The 18,231-nt window shown below is 39.5% G+C and overlaps 1 protein-coding gene across 1 annotated transcript; it reads right to left on the bottom strand.

Annotated features, from left to right (window-relative positions):
- LOC133793972 (uncharacterized) lies at nucleotides 1–1,597 on the bottom strand. Its single transcript, XM_062231186.1, has 5 exons — nucleotides 1,279–1,597; nucleotides 759–932; nucleotides 573–677; nucleotides 321–486; nucleotides 1–231 (listed from the first exon to the last, which is right to left on the bottom strand). The coding sequence occupies exons 1-5, from the start codon at nucleotides 1,458–1,460 to the stop codon at nucleotides 136–138; spliced, it is 723 nt and encodes a 240-aa protein (XP_062087170.1). The 5' UTR covers nucleotides 1,461–1,597; the 3' UTR covers nucleotides 1–135.
- Nucleotides 1,598–18,231: the final 16,634 nt, after the last annotated feature.

The following is an 18,231-nucleotide window of genomic DNA, read 5'->3' as shown; positions in this document are numbered from 1 at the left end:
AGTATAACTAATTTGTTAAATTATTATATATACATTTCATATCTAATACAAAATAAATGGCTAGTAATGAATTAAAGACTTTAATCATTCTAACCAATATAAGTTAGCACTTTAATCTTACATACATACAAAAATTTAGTTTTCATAAACAAATGGCATTAATCTAGCTAACCAATCACTTTGTAGTGGTAGTAGATCATCTTTGACATTGAATTGCTTTTTGTCAAACCACTGCAAAATTGAAAAGTTAATATAGATTAGATAATTAAATACAATATCTATTTTTTCTTAAGCAAAAAAGAGTTTAAAATATAACATACTTTCTTCTTGATAACTTCTGCTGGATTCGGTGCATTTACAAGATCATAAATGTATCTTAGTACATAATAACCACATTCATGACTTTCAGGTTGTTTTGGACAAGAACCTCTCACCAATTTTGTAAATGTGCCGATGTATTCATTTTCCAAACATTGTGCGTATGCTCTACAAAAATTAAAATTAATTAAATACATATTATGCTCTCAACTTTTAAAAATTAATAATGCATACATTACAAATGAAGAACTTACTTTTCCATAACCTCCGTAATTATTGGTGGAGATTTATGATTTTTTAAAGGGTCCAAAATTATGGTCATCCCCCGCATCATCACGAGCACCAACATCCAATGTCGACTAAAATAATAATAAAATATGATTATTATAAAATTAAAATTCAACCATAGTAGTGATAATGTTTAAGTAGTTCGTTCTTACTCAACAATCCAAGGAATGAAATATATTTGGCCTCGTCTATCCATAGTCATCATCCATTTGGCTATAAGATCCACCGTATAGTTTTTACTTTCATCATTGCCAATAGAAAGATGTTCGGTGTCAAAAAATTTATATAATTGTCGTGAATTTGGGTGCATGCTTTCCCAAATGCATCTGTAGAGAATCAATCATTCATATTACATTTTCAATTAATAAATTAATATCGTCAAAAAAAAATTGGGCAGAGTTTCCTCTGTTTCTATAGCATATCCAAAATTATTAGAACCTATAAATTCAATTCAGACAAAGCATACAACAAACAACATGCATGTTCTCAACCATAAGCCACCGCAGCACACAAAATTCGCAGAACCTACTTCACTAAGACACACATGTTCTCAACCTTCTGTTATCTCCGCAGCACACAATTTCATCTCAGAACTTACTTCACTACGGATGAATATCTAATATATTCAAACTCCTCTAATAGTTTGTAATGACATAACGGATTGATACATACCTCATACCAAACAGCATAGCTGAGGATCCAATATTATCCATGGAGGCTGCTTGATAAACGTCTTCCGAAGTGATGAAGATAGCCTCGCGTTCTCCTATAAACTCCGGGTCAACGGGAACTTGTACAACCCCATCTATTCCTTTATTGGAATAATACTCCTTCACTATGAATTTTAGACTCATATCAATTTTGTCCCATTGGTTATCTGTTAACCAATTTGAAGGTTCTGGTTGAGTTATTTCAGCGGGGATGACTACGTGAGATCCAACTGATGATAAATGTGGGCTTCGAGATAGGGATTTGTGATTAGATGAAGATGGACCCTACATAATAGCATTAAACAATCGACCCATATTCCTTCTTCGATGTCGGTTCTAAGATAACAAATTTTGTGCCCATTAGACAGACGAATAGCCTTTGTGTTAGTGCAACATATTGGACATCCCTGGTAACCTTTTGTGCTTAACCCTGATAGATTACCATAAGCTGGGAAATCATTAACAGTCCACAACAAAACAGCTTTTAAGTTAAAGACTTCTTTCTTAAAACCATCATATGCCTCAACACCATTTTCATACAAATCTTTCAAATCATCAATTAATGGTGCCAAATAAACATCTATATCGTGTCCCGGTTGTTTTGGGCCTGTAATCATTAACGTGAGCATCAAAAACTTTCTTCTCATCACTAACCACGGAGGAAGATTGTACATAACAAGGAAGACAGGCCACGAACTATGCCTACTACTTAGAGATTTATGTGGATTTACACCATCGGCAGCTAGACCTAGACGAAGATGTCTTGCTTCAGTTTTAAATTCTGGATTTAAGTTATTAACTTTTTTCCAAGCCTGCGAATCTGCAGGATGTCGAAGTTTACCATCTTTCACTCGCCTAGTCTCATGCCATATTAAGTTTTCAGAGTGTTCTGCACTTCGATATAATCGCTTTAGCCGCGGAATTAAGGGCAAGTACCACATCACTTTTTGAGGAATAAGTTTCCTGATCTCCTTACTCTTGTTAGGTTTGTAGCGGGGTGAATCACATTCTGGGCAAGTGTCCATGTCTGCATACTCTTTACGATATAACACACAATCATTCGGACATGCATGGATCTTCTCATACTTCAAGCCTATGCAATTTAAAGTTTTCTTCACTTCATACGTAGACTCAGGGAAGCAATTATCTAACGGCAAAATCTCTTTAAAAGCAGCTAAAAATTGACTAAAACATTTATCACTAACTCCATTTTCTGCTTTTATGTTGTAAAATTTTACCATCGTTGGTAATCTTTGTTTCAGACAACCATTGAATAATGGTTTATCTGCATCTCTAACCAATTTATCAAATTTTGAAGGATCATCAACAAACTCTTCTTGTGCTTCATCGAGCAATTCCATAGGATGATCATCAAAATCACTATAACCCAAATCATCAACCCCTCGCCTCCCGAATGGATATGGATTATTATTTTTCAAAGATTCCCCATGCCAATACCATGTACGATAACTTGTATCAAATCCCCGACAAAATACATGATTTTTTATCATGGTAATATTTCCTTTTGTTCCATTACCACAATCTATACATGGACAATGAATTCTTTCCGGATCACTACAATTTGTTTGGCAAAATTCTAAAAATTGGTTGAATCCGTCTTGAAATTGTTGTGTTTCTCTATTCTCAAGAATCCATGACTTATCCATAATGATAATATCTACCTAATTCCTAAGTTGATAATGAAAAGAAAATTAGTATAGTAATACTCTAAAATTATGTTCAATTATTAAATTATAAAATGAAATGGACAGAGTTTCATTTATTTCTATGACATATCCAAAATTCATATGTATTTAAAATTTCAACAAAAATAAAAACATTATTATTATATATAGTAACTTATAAAACATGTTCAACTAATATCATCAAAAAAAAATTGGGCAGAGTTTCCTCTGTATTTATAGCATCTCCCAAGTTATCTACCTATAAATTCACATCAAACAAAACATATAACAAACAACATGCATGTTCTCAACCATAAGTCACTGCAGCACACAGAAAATTCACAGATCCTACTTCACTAAGGCACACATGTTCTCAACCTTCTGTTATCTCCGCAGCACACAATTTTATCTCAGAACCTACTTCACTATGGATGAATATCTAATATATTCAAACTCCTCTAACAATAGTTTGTAAATATAAAAAAAAAAAAAAATTAAGTAGTAATTACTACTTACCTTAAAAATTAATATTCACCAATTTCAACCTCGAACAAATATTTCAACCTTGAGTGGGAGCTCACACTCAAACAAATATTTCCTACAATAAAAAGTTAAGCATTAGTAAATATATGGTAATTGAATTTATCCTAAAATAATATAATCAACAAAAATATACTTTAAAAAAATCATTACCTAAATAATATACAAAATTATGCAAGAGCACTAATTTTTAATATAAAAAATTATGTAAACAACATTATTCTAATAAAATAATACAAAAATACCCTAAACCGAAATATACATTAAAGAAATCAAGTTTTAGTGATCAATACACGTTTTAAACAATAAAAATGTCCTCCAATCCTATATAAAATTTCAAAAATATTACAAAAAATAACCATATGATCATACATAGAAACCACCATTAAACCCACACAATATTTCTTCATTTTTACCCTAAAACTTCAAAATAACTCAAGATTAACTATATATACATGATTTCAAGCATTAATATGCAAAGAAATGGAAAAAAAACAAAAATAAATAGCCAATGTGGGTACCGTGGTTGGGTTCGGCGTGGGGAGTGAGCTCTCGGCCGTTACCTTCAACAAAGAAGAAGATGGGAAAAATGAGTGGGAAAAATAGGTTTTTGGGGTTTAGTGGGTGGAGACCACCTTTCTCCGCGGTTTTATACCCAAAACCGCAGAGAAATGTCCACTTTTCTCTGCGGTTTTGGGTATAAAACCGCGGAGAAAGGTGGTACACTTTTCTCTGCGGTTTTATACCCAAAACCGCGGAGAAAAGTGTCCCGTTCAAACCTTTCACTGCGTTTTTTTTAAAAACCGCAATAAAACAGGGCGCGGACATTAAATATACATTTTTTGACTCTTTCAAACCTTTTCACTGCGCTTTTTATTTATTGTTTAAAAAAAACCGCAGAGAAAGGCTATATTTGTAGTAGTGGAGCTATTCGGCATGAGACGATCTTAGTATGCAAGTTAGCGATTTGGTCATAATGGGGTTATTTACCGGGTTCGGGGTGAGTCTCAGAGTAATTTGATGATTAGTACATTACAGGGAATTGAAGGGTAATGGGATATGATTTATTAACTATTTGAGAATATTGGGAATAACGAGAATTGGAGGACGTTAATTATAATTAACGGGATAGACGGAAAAGGACGATTTTGCCCTTGGGGGCTATTAAGAAGTTAAATTAGGCTTGGGGCATTTTGGTATTTTGACCTTAGGATATATTTAAACTAAAGGAAAGATATAGAAGAAATAAGGTAAAACAGAGTAGCTTCTTCTACCTCACGATCATCTCTCTCCTCTTTTCTTCCTTGGGATTTTTGAAGCTCAATTTGAGGATTCAAGCTAGGAGATCAAAATTTGGAGTTTAGGACCTTAGTTCAACAATTGAGGTAAGGTTTTCAGCCATGTTTTTCTGAGTTTTACTCTGTTTTTGGTTGGGTTGAAAGCTTGAGAGTTTTGATTATGGAATTGGATATTTAGTGTGGTTTTGAATGGTTCAAAGCTTGGGTTTTGTTGTTGGAATGTTGGTTGGGTTGTGATGATGATTGGTGTTGGTTTAGGGATTGATTTGAGGAAGGTTTGGTTGTGTCTGGTTTGAGAAAAAACAAGGGGAAAATTTGAGTTCCAGGTTGAGCTGCAGCCCTATTCTTGGGCGTTGGGGCTCAAACTATGCGAAGGAGAAGATGGTGCTGCTGGACTATTAGAGCTGCGACACCAGTTAGGAGTGAGGTGACTCTAATGCTGTCAGAGAGGGCTTTGGGCCCCTGACTTGAGGGGGCTGCGGCTCAAGGGCTTGGGGCCACAGCTCAAAATGTGAAATTTGGCCAAAATGGGTTTTAAGTGATAGAAACTTGAACCTAAGGGCTCGGGATCGAACCTACTACCTGATTTAGTAGAATTCGACATCCTGAAGGTTAGGACTTGGTCTGGGAACCTTTAATTGCTCATTTTATTGATGGAATTTCATAATTGGTTATGATTAGGTGAACGCTAAGGAACTTAAGGATCGATCGTTCTTAAAGTTCATTTTTTTATTATTTCACGCTCGAACCAGAGGTAAGAAAACTGCACCCAGTATGTGACATGCATGGTTATTGATGAAGCATGTTGAGTGCTCTATATATGGACATTGATTGCATAATAAATGCATAGCAGCTTTGCTTATTTGTGTATGGTACTGACTTATTAGTAAGAGAACGGCAATGGTGTTTTGTATTGATCCTGAAGCTGTGACTTATCAGTCAAGTTCAGCCGTGATATGAGCACTGGTCGTATGGTATTGGCTTAAGAGTCAAGAGCGACATTAATGTGTTTAACACAGGCCGAAATGATTAGATCTAATCACCATGAGCATGAAATGCATAACTGACTCCAAGTTCGATGAAAACTAAAAGCGCTTGTCTAGTCTAAAGGCTAGTTACGCAGAGCCAAAGCCAAAAGGCTCAGGTGACTGTAATGTCACATGGCTTAAGGTGCGAAGCTCAAGTTCGTGACTCATTAGTCACTTATCTGATTAGGGTGCAAAGCCCAAGTGTGTGACTCATTAGTCACCTATCAAGTGTGCGACTCATTAGTCACCTACCAAGTTCGTGACTCATTAGTCACTTATCTGATTAGGATTGCAAGCCCCAGCATGATTACCAGAATTATTTATTATTATTCACTTACCTGATTAGGGCTGCAGGCCCCAGCATGATTACCATAATCATTTATTGATATTACATACATGCAGTAATAAGTTTTCTTGCTAAGCCTTGGCTCACGGGTGCTATGTGGTGCAAGTAAAGGGAAAGAAAAGCTCACCCAGCCTTGAGTGGAGAGCTTGGGTGGCGATGTGTACATATGCAGTCACTTGACCACCACAGCCAAGGTGTTTCTCAGGGGAACTAGGGGTTTAACCCTATATTTTGACACTTAGGTCGGCAGGTTGTAATTTTTACACTGTAATGACCATTTTGGATTTTAAGTAACTTTGTAAACATTTTTATGGGCCCATGTACAGTTTTATGTTTTAAATAAAATATATACAGTCCTTTTGATTGAGATTTTTCACCTTAGCCTATTAATAACACCTAGATGCACGTTTATAACCAAATGACTCGTTTAGCGAGTTAAGCACTGTTTAAAGTCCACAGTAATGGTCTTGGAGTAACCAAGGCGTTACAACTTGGTATCAGAGCGTGCCAAGGTTTAGGGTTCCTGTAAACTGGCTGGGCATGTACACTCGCCACTAAAGACAAGCTCGACTCATGGTTTGGTAACTATTTGTGTGGTTATATGTTTAACTGCTTAAATAGAATATAAATACTTTACCTATCTACATGAGATACATTAATAAGGCTGGGCCTTGACTGCTACATCATAAGTAAGAACGTGCTTATTAGCACTGATATTGCTATAACATGTTTATTTGCATTTTTCATTGATAATGGTTAATTGTTAAATGTTAAATGTTATAATCATGAATAAATATGTTTATCTGTATGATTGTGGAACATGGAGGAATATCTGCTTGATCTTGGATCGTTAGGTGGCAATAGGTTTAGTTATCACTACCTAACTGGTTGTATTGATTGTTTCAGCACAGTATAAGTTGATAATATGATTCCAAGGCAGACAGATTCACTAGCTGGCCAGGAAGATCAAGGCCAGAATGACAGACAGTGTCAAGAGAATGACCAGAGTCAGAATCCAGAGATAGACTGGCATCAGTTGTTGGTTAATTTATAGGCCAGAGTATTGAGGCAGGAAGAAGAAATATGCCTCCTCAAACAACAACACGTTCCTGTAGGGAATGTTTTACCAGAGGCACCACCTATAACGGTGCCAACAGTTGAGCAACTGCCAGAGGCCAGAAGTAAATGGGAACCTCTTTATGAACGGTTTAGGAGACAGCGCCCTCCAGTTTTTTAGGGCAGTTCAGATCCAGCTAAAGCAGAGCAGTGGATGAGCATGACTACCACCATCCTTGACTTTATAAGGGTGTCTGGTAATGAGAGGGTGGCTTGTGCCATGTATATGTTTTAGGAGGATGCCCGAATTTGGTGGGAGGTGATATCTCAAACTAGAAATGTCAATGCCTTGAGTTGGGAAGAGTTTCAGACTCAGTTTAATGAAAAGTACTACAATGGTACCATCAGGGCTGCAAAGGCTGAAGAGTTCAGCAAATTACTTCAGGGGAGTCTGTCAGTGACTGAATATGCTCAGAACTTTGACAGATTAGCAAAGTTTTCCATGGAACCGGTGCCCACTGATGGGACCAGAAAGGAGAGGTTTCTCCAGGGGCTACAGCCTAGAATAGCCCGAGATGTTCGTATCACCACTGTGGCTTGAGTTACTACTTATACACAAGTGGTTGAGAAGGCGCTCACAGCTAAGAGTGCAGAGAACAAGATCTGGCAGGATAATGCAGCTAGAAGAGAGTTTAGGATGGCAGGACCTCCATTTGTGGGTTCAGGTAGGTGCGGAGGCCCCAATGATCAGAAGAGGAAGGCTCCTAATGCTTTCCCAACTCCAGGTCTTGATAGGTGACTATGTGGTATTTTAATTGGCCGCCAGGGTGGCAGTGAGGCCTGGAGGACTTATCCAGAGTGCCCTAAGTGCAAGAGACGCCATTTGGGGGAGTGTAGGGCAAAGGCTTGCTTCTTATGTGGGGCAGTGGGACATTTCAAGAAAGATTTCCCAAAAGCAAGAAAGGAAGAACCCAGAAAGGTGGACAACTCGACCCTAGCTCGAGTGTTCGCATTGACTCAGGCAGAAGCTAAGGCTTCACCCTCAGTAGTTACAAGTCAGCTTTTTAGTGTTGGAACCCCTTATACTGTTTTGATTGATTCTGGTGCTACACATTCTTTTGTTGCTAGTAGAATTATTGATAGACTGTGTAGACCATGTGATTATTATGTTGTGGGGTTCGGGACCTTATTACCCACTGGGGAGTTAGTTGTATTTAGGAGGTGGGTCAAATCTTTGCCAGTGACAGTGGAGGGCAGAGAGTTATCAGTTGATTTGATAGAGTTGGTGATGACTGACTTTGATATGATTCTGGGTATGGATTGGTTAGTAAAGTATGGGGCAACCATAGATTGCAAAAGGAAGATGGTAACCTTTGAACCTGAAGGTGAGCCCTTTTGTATTTGTTGGCACTGTGCATGGACCTCGTATACCTATGATATCTGTTTTGAGGGCTAGAGATCTATTGCAAGGAGGTTGCATAGGATTCTTAGCCAGTGTGGTTGATACCACTCAGGTCATGCTAGTGGGACCAAAGGAGACCAGACTAGTCTGTGAGTTTCTGGATGTGTTTCCAGAAGATTTACCAGGGTTGCCACCACACAGAGAGATTGCATTTGCGATAGAATTGGCACCGGGGATGGAGCCAGTGTCTAGAGCACCTTGCAGAATGGCCCTAGCATAATTAAAGGAATTGAAGGTACAGTTGCAGGAGTTGTTGGACTTAGGTTTTATCAGACCTAGTTTCTCACCTTGGGGTGCACCAGTGCTGTTTGTAAAGAAGAAAGATGGTTCTCTGAGGATATGTATTGATTACAGAGAACTGAATAAGTTAACAATCAAGAAAAAGTATCATTTGCTAAGGATAGATGATTTGTTTGACCAATTGCAGGGTAAAAGGGTATTCTCTAAGATAGACCTTCGATCTGGTTATCATCAGCTAAGGGTCAAGGAGGGAGATATACCGAAGACTAATTTTCGCTCTAGATATGGGCATTATGAGTTCTTAGTCGTGTCTTTTGGATTGACTAATGCACAGGTGCTTTTATGGATTTAATGAACAGAGTGTTCAAGGATTATTTGGACCAGTTTGTGATCGTCTTCATCGATGATATTTTGGTTTATTCTCAGTCAGATTCAGAGCATGAGTATCATCTAAGGTTGGTTCTACAGAGACTGAGGGAACATAGACTGTTTGCAAAGTTCAAGAAGTGTGAGTTCTGGTTATCTCAGGTAACTTTCCTTGGCCACATTGTCAGTAAGGAGGGGATTAAAATGGATCCAACCAAGATTGAGGCGGTCAGAGATTGGCCAAGGCCAAAGAGTGCTTTTGAGGTTAGATGTTTCCTTGGATTGGCAAGCTATTATAGACGTTTTGTGGAAGGGTTCTCTAAGATTGCTACTTCGTTGACTGAGCTGACACGCAAGAATCAAAGTTTTGTGTGGTCAGACAAGTGTGAGAACAGCTTCCAGGAACTGAAGCAAAGGTTGATTACAGCTCCAGTTCTGATTCTTCCAACAAATCAGGAGAAATTTGTGATATACTATGATGCCTCGCATCAGGGTTTGGGTTGTGTTTTGATGTAGTCAGGGAAGGTGATTACTTATGCCTCACGTCAGCTGAAGGAGTACGAACAGAGATATCCTAGTCATGACTTAGAGTTGGTAGCTGTGGTCTTTGTATTAAAGGTATGGAGGCATTACCTTTATGGAGAGAAGTGTGAGATTTATACTGACCACAAGAGCCTGAAGTACTTCTTCACACAGAAAGATCTGAATATGAGACAAAGGCATTGGCTGGAGTTAGTAAAAGATTATGACTGTGAGATTTGGTATCATCCAGGAAAGGCCAACATGGTAGCAGATGCTTTAAGCCGGAAGGGTTCAGGACAGATTTTTAGTGCGAGGCTGATATCCAGAGAATTAGCAGAGGATATGACCAAAGCTAGCATAGAGTTGCTAGTGGGCTAGTTGGCCAACATTACGCTACAGTCTACGCTGTTGGAGAGAATCAAGGAGGGTTAGTTGGGGGATCCACAGTTGATCAAGATTAGAGAAGATGTTTTAGCTGGAGTGTCTAGAGATTATTCAGTGTCAGAGATAGGCTTGTTGAGATACAAGGGTCGGATATGTGCTCTGTTAGACACTGCTATAAGGCGGGAGATTTTGGATGAATCTCATACTACTCTTTACTCTTTACATCCAGGCACCACAAAGATGTATCAGGATGTAAGATCCTTGTATTGGTGGCCTTGGATGAAGAGGGATGTAGTGGAGTATGTGGCTAAGTGCTTGACATGTCAATAGGTCAAGGCTGAGCATCAGAGGCCGGCAGGGTTATTGCAGCCTCTAGACATTCCAAAGTGGAAATGGGAGGACATCATGATGGATTTCGTGGTGGGATTAGCCAAGAATATAAGTCAACATGATTCAGTATGGGTTATTGTGGATCTCTATACCAAGTCAGCACACTTTCTACCAGTGAGGACTACTTTTACAGTTGACCAGTACGCAGATCTCTATGTGAGAGAGATCGTGCGCCTCCATGGAGCACCAAGGTCGATCGTGTCGGATCGAGACCCCACTTTCACTTCCAAGTTCTGGGAAAGTTTACAGAAGGCCATGGGAACATATTTGATGTTCAGTACTGCTTATCTTCCTCAGACAGATGGACAATCTGAGAGGACGATCCAGATATTAGAAGACATGCTGCGAGCATGTGTGCTGGACTTTGGTGGGTCCTGGAGTAAATATCTACCTTTGATAGAGTTTCCTACAACAACAGTTATCAGTCTACCATTGGGGTGGCTCCTTATGCGATGTTGTATGGTAAGAAATGCAGATCTTCCATTCATTGGGATGAGACAGGAGAAAGGAAATACTTGGGTCCTGGGGCAGTTCAGATGACCAATGAGGCCATTGAGAATATTAGAGCTCGGATGCTTACTTCTCAAGGAAAACAGAAAAGTTATGCAGATCCCAAACGCAGGAAGGTGGAGTTCCAAGTGGGAGATTATGTCTTAGAGTCTCACCATGGGAAGGGTTGAGGAGATTTGGGAAGAAAGGCAAGTTAAGCCCTAGAATTGTAGGTCCATTTGAGATCCTAGAGAGGATTGGTCAGGTGGCCTACAGGTTGGCCTTACCACTGGCATTGTCAGCAGTGCATAATCTATTTCATGTTTCAGCTCTTCGGAGGTATGTATCAGATGTGATTCATGTCTTGAGTTACAAAGATGTGGAGCTTGAGGCAAATCTCTCCTATGAGGAACAGCCAGTCCAGATACTAGACAGAAAGAACAAGGTCCTGAGGAATAAAGATATACATTTGGTTAAGGTATTATGGAGGAACAGCAAGGTCGAGGAAGCGACCTGGGAGCTAGAGTCAGACATGTAGAGTTAGTATCCCGGGTTGTTCAGGTAAATTTCGAGGACGAAATTTCTACAAGGAGGGGATAGTTGTAATGTCCCAAAATCCCTAATGTGGTTTAATGCCTGGATTACGGGGCCGAGAGGTCCTTAATTTATTTATTATACCATTATGTGATTAAATGCATGATTATATGATTATATGATGATAATTGCATGCATGTGGGTCCACTTTTCATTGTAAGGGTATTTTGGTAATTTGGCCCGTTGGGGGCATATTTGTATATTATCATGCATGTTTGTGAGGTATGGATGAGGCCACATTATTAAGTGGATATGTTCGAGCTATTCAGCATGAGACGATCTTAGTATGCAAGTTAGCAATTTGGTCATAACGGAGTTATTTACTGGGCTCGGGATGAGTCTCGGGGTAATTTGATGATTAGTACTGTAATGCCTCAAATTTCCTAATAAGTTTTAGGACCTTGATTGGAGGCCGGGAGGGCCATAATTGATTTATTACGATATTAGATGATTATATGCATGTTTATGTGAATTATATTATAATATGATGATAAATGCATGCATATAGGTTTATTTTTAATTATAAGGGCATTTTGGTAATTTGGCCCATTGAGGGCGTAATTGTGTATTTTCATGCATATGGGTGAGTTATGAATGGTACCACATTATATATGGATTTTTTTTAGCCTTTCGGTATGAGACGATCCTGAAATGCAAGTGTTTGGTCTGGTCATAACAGGATTAAGTTCGGGGCTCGGGGGTGAGTCTCGGGGTGATTTTAATGATTAGAACATTACCGGGAATTCAAGGGTAACGAGATATGAATTATTGGTATTTGAGAATAACGAGAATTGGAGGGTGTTAATTATGATTACAAAATAGGTGTGAAAGGACGATTGTCCCCTTGGTGGCTGTTAAGGTTTATTTTAGACTTGAGGGCATTTAGGTATTTTCACCCTAAAGGATATATATTAACCATTAAGGTTGTAGAAAGTTGTAGAAAACAGAGTCTCCTTCCCTTCTCTCCCGATGGTCATTTCTCCCCCATTTCTCTTTTGATTTCCAAGCTCTTTTTGAGGAACCAAGCCAAGGAACCAAGCTGTGATAAGCTAGGGTTATGCTCTACCATTGAAGAGGGTGTGTTGCTGAGATTGAGGTGAGGTTTTAACCATTAAAACTCTTGTTCTTGCTCTGTTTTCCTAGTTGAGTTTCAGCTAGTTTTTTAGTTAGAAAGTTGGGAATTGATTGGAGTTTTGGCTAGGGTTCTTGGGGTTGTGGTTCCTAGGACAGGTGGGGATGGTTTTTGGGTTCATTTGGGACTTAATTTTATGATTGGAAGCATTGGAATCAAGTTGGGAATGAAGGAGTCGAAGGAGAAAGGTTCAAGGGCACTTTAGGCTGGAGGTAGCGCTACAACACCCACAAGGGGGCGCTACAACGCTACCCAGGGATGCTTGGGGGTCGGTTTTGGTTATGTGAAGAGTGCTGGGGCGCAAGTGGGTAGTGCTGGGGCGTTACCCTGTTTCACCATAATCCTATTTTGAGTGTTTTAAAGGGTTTTTGGCTCGGGGTTTCAATCCTTAAGGCCCGGGATCGAATCTACTCACCGTGTGGGTACATTTCGGGGTCCCAAGAGTGGGGTTTAGGTCAAGACCCTATTATTGATTATTTTCATTAATCGGAGATTGTATTTGGTTATGACTAGGTAACCGCTAAAGGATTAAAAGGGGTTGATTGTAACGCCCTGGATAGCCAAGACCACTACACTATGTACTTATTAAAGTGCAGGACTTGCTAATCAAGTCATTTAATTAAAAACGTGTCACTAACCATGAATGTGCTAGGGTTAAAAAGGGTTTTGGTCTCAAAAGATGCAATTTAAATAATTTAAACAGTTTTACACATGAGATCCCAAAAAGAAACAGTGTTTAAAAGTTGGTTTACAGAATCTCCAAAATACAGACAACCATCAGTCATTCTAAGGCAAAACAGGCATTTCTGGTTCCCCTGCTCCTGCTTTCCCCTCAACCGTGGCGGCTGAGCAGCTGGTCATGTACATTCAGCTCACAGAGCTCTCCTAGTCAGGGCTAATCGAGTTTGCCCTTGCCTTTACCTGCACCACGTGGCACCCATGAGCCAAGGCCCAGCAAGAAAGCATAATATGCATCACAAACAACAATAACAGATGAGTAATCCTTTAAACATGATCAACCACTCAATACTCTTATTGACCACGTAGCACGTATTCAGAATCAAAGATGTAACCAAGCATTAATAACAATCAAGTTACATAATAATCAGGGCTGACAACTTAGGCCGCACCTTCTGTTTACCCCACTGACTCCGGCCCGCTTAAACTGAGCTCAGTGCATAATAAGCTTTCCTCGGCTACCAGTGGCCAAGCCGCGCCCTGTGTGCTAGTGTAACCCTTGGCACTCTTAGGCCGTTGGTTTACTGCTTACATGGCATAATACCATCCTTTCAATCATACATATTAGGGAGCCCTTAGTCTCATTACAAATACACAACCGGGTGTAGTTTTCTTACCTTTAATTTCTACGTTCACTGATTACGAGTGACGTCCCTCGAGCACAATCTGTTTCCCGAGCCCTAGCTTTAACACCTAGTCACAACCAAGGTAATGGATTCCATTAATATTCAAATAAAGGTTTCTAGGTACAATACTAGCTTCTGGGACATCAAATTCCACCAAGCACGGTGGTGAAATCGATCCCGAGCACCCTAGGTTAAGTTCCCGCGCTTAAAATCCCCAAAAGATCATAAATGCACCTAAGGGCTGCGGCCCTTGAAACCTAGCCGCGGCCCGCCCCTAAGACAGAGCCCAGGCCCCCAGTAAGTAGACACGCGACGCGGCCCTGCCTTATGGCTCTGCAGCGCTCTCCTTTGGTCGAGCCTCCCTGGCTCTCTTGCTTCGTAGGGGCGCAACGCTCTAGAACAGAGTCGTGGCCCTACCCTTCGTGCCCAGAAAAATCCACCATTTATAGCATCCTAACCTCATTCAAAACCATCCCAAAGCACCCTAACTCAAAACCCATTAATCGCAAAACTTTTAACATGATTCTAACAGCATAATCTAACATAAATCCAGCTTAAAAACCTACTAAAATTCCATTTTGAATTCTGAAACCCAGCAACTCAAAACACCAAAACCAGTCATGCAAAACTCAAATTTTAACCTCTAAATTACGAATTGAAGCTTACCTCTTTTGCTAAACCACTTCCTTGACTACCTCTGAGCTAGAACCCAAGCACTTAGCTTCAATTCAGCCCTTAAACATAAAAATCATAAACACCTTAATATTCAGCCAAAAACTCAAAGTTCCAACACCCAAAAACACAACTCAAATCTTACCTTAATCTTGGTTGAGTGATCCTTAGTCTGAACTAAGCTAAAGCTTCATGAATTCAGCTCAAACACAGAGTTTTCCAGCTGATTTCCCTTAGATTTCTGTAGTTTCTTGAAAGAGAAAAGAGAAGGAAGAGAAAAGAAGATAAGAGAAGAGTTGAAGGTCTGTTTGTGTTTTATTCTTTTTCTTTCATTAACTTAGTCTAATCTTAGCCAGTTTAGTCAATCCCAAGGGCTCAGGGTACCAGAAACGTCCCCGAGGGCAAAACGGTAAATTCCCCCAATATTCCCGCCTAAGCTTTTTATCCTCAAATACATCTCCATATATTTATTTCCATAACCCGATAGTCTAAATAGCTACCCGATACCTAAAATACCCCTGACTTATCCAAAGTCAAATATTAAGCCCCGTTGTGACTTTTCCCGCTATCTAGCTCCCTAGGATCGTCTCAAGTTGCACACTGCAAATCTACCCACATAATAATGTGGTTCTCACAGACATAACATTTAACCACATTTACATTCATATAATCATACAATCATACATAACATATTATCACGCATTAAGTCAATGAATTCACACATAAGCCAATTATGCCTTCCCAGCGCACTAATCAAGGCCCTTGAGCCATATTAGTGATTTTGGGTCGTTACATCGATCGTTCTCAAGGGTCATTCAATTGTTGTTTCTCGCTCGAACCAGAGGTAAGAAAACTGCACCATATGTATATGACATGCATGGTTATTCTTGATGCAAGTTGGATTTTTAAATGTGACATGCATGGTTATTGTTGAGGCATATCAAGTGATTAAATGTGATGCATGTGTTGCACGAGAAACATGTGATTAGGGCATGCCGTGAATGTTGAATATGAGATTGTTCAGAGCTTGAGTCTCTGTGTTTATGCATGATCCTAATTATGCTAGCAATTGTTAAGTAAGCATGCTGAATGCCCTATATTTGGATATTTGACATATGATATATGTTTGGTAGCATTGCTTACTTGTGTATGGCACTAACTAGTCAGGGTCGGCACTGGTCACGTATTACTGACCTAAGAGCCGGAAACGACATAAGCGTCATCAACGCAAGGCCGATAAAAGATTAGATCTAATTGATGTCAGCGTTGAATGACTCTAGGAGCATTAATGCTGGACCGACCCTAAGGTCGATTAAAATTATAAGCGCTTGACTAGTCTAGGACTAGTTACTCAGAGCCAGGGCCAAAGACCTAGGTGACTGTTTGTCACGTTGCTAGGGAGCAGAATCCCAAGGTTGTGACTCTATGGTCATGCGGTAGGTTATATTGGTGACTAGTTCATCGAACACCTATCTTGTTTAAGCTAGTGAAATGATCACTTATCTTCAAAGCCATGGTGACCCTATCGTCACATGACTAATGGGAACGGAACCCACCTTGGTGACGATTACAATTGTCACTCTTTTATCTAGGGTTGAAAGCCCTGGATGATTATTATGATCATTGGTTGATGTTGTCTATTCATCATTACGTGAACTCATTTGCCTGCTTGAATAGGACTATATCTGCTAGGTGTGTGCCTTATGATTTGATGTCATGATATGACTGTTCATGAGCATATTGAGTTTTCTTGCTGGGCTTCGGCTCACGGGTGCTATGTGGTGCAGGTAAAGGCAAAAGAAAGTCGGACCATCCTTGAGTTGGAGAGCTTAGGTGACAATGTGTACAAATGCGGCTGCTCGACCGCCACGGCCGAGGGTTGAAAGAGGAACTAGGGTTAAACCCTGTTTTGCCTCTTAGATCGGCTGGTTGTAAATATTTTCTTGTAATAGACATTTAAATTATATTTTTGGGATCCCAATGTATGCAGTAAATGTTCTAGTGAAACGTTATATCTTAACCAAAATTTTAACCCCTAAATCGCTAATCATACTTAGTTACACGATTTTGGCCAAATGACTCGATTAGCGAGTTTAGCACTGTTTATAAGGCACACCGTAACGGTCCCTAGAGTTTAGGGCGTTTCAGTACATTACTAGGAATTAAAGGGTAATGGGATATGATTTATTAACTATTTGAGAAAAACGAGAATTGGAGGACGTTAATTATATTTAACGGGATAGACGGGAAAGGACGATTTTGCCCTTGGGGGCTATTAAGAAGTTAAATTAGGCTTGGGGGCATTTTGGTCTTTTGACTTTAGGATATATTTAAAGTAAAGGAAAGCTGTAGAAGAAATAAGGAAAAACAGAGTAGCTTCTTCTACCTCACGATCATTTCTCTCCTCTTTTCTTCCTTTGGATTTTTGAAGCTTAATTTGAGGATTCAAGCTAGAAGATCAAAGTTTGGAGTTTAGGACATTAGTTCAACCATTGAATGGGGTTCATTTCGAAACTGAGGTAATGTTTTCAACCATGTTTTTGTAAGTTTTACTCTGTTTTTGGTTTGGTTGAAAGCTTGAGAGATTTGATTATAGAATTGGGTATTTAGTGTGGTTTTGAATGGTTCAAAGCTTGGGTTTTGTTGTTGGAATGTTGGTTATGTTGTGGTGATGATTGGTGTTGATTTTGGGATTGATTTGAGGAAGGTTTGGTTTGAGAAAAAACAGGGGAAAAATATGGGTTCCAGGTCGAGCTGCAGCCCTGTTCTTGGGCGCTGCGGCTCAAACTGTGCGAAGGAGAAGATGGTGCTGCTAGGCTATTAGAGTTGTAGCACCAATTAGGAGCATTGCAGCTCTAATGCTATCAGAAAGGGCTTTGGGCCCCTGACTTTAGAGAGGGGGGGGGGGGGGGGGGGGGGGGGCTGCGGCTCAACGGCTTAGGGCCACAGCTCAAAATGTGAAATTTGGCCAAAATGGGTTTTAAGTGATAGAAACTCGGAGGTTAGGACTTGGTCTGGGAACCTTTAGTTGCTCATTTTATTGATGGAATTTAATAATTGGTTATGATTAGGTGAACGCTAAGGAACTTAAGGATCGATCGTTCTCAAAGGACGTTTTTTTATTATTTCACGCTCGAACCAGAGGTAAGAAAACTGCACTTAGTATATGACATGCATGGTTATTGATTAAGCATGTTAAGTGCTCTATAAATGGACATTGATTGCATAGTAAATGCATAGCATCTTTGTTTATCTGTGTATGGTACTGACTTATTAGTCAGAGAACAACAATGATGTTTTGTATTGATCCTAAAGTTGTGACTTATCAGTCAAGTTCAGCGGTGATA

This window comes from Humulus lupulus, chromosome 8, assembly GCF_963169125.1.
Source record: "Humulus lupulus chromosome 8, drHumLupu1.1, whole genome shotgun sequence".
Taxonomy (NCBI): Eukaryota; Viridiplantae; Streptophyta; class Magnoliopsida; order Rosales; family Cannabaceae; genus Humulus; species Humulus lupulus.
This window is presented reverse-complemented; position numbering and strand designations above follow the sequence as displayed.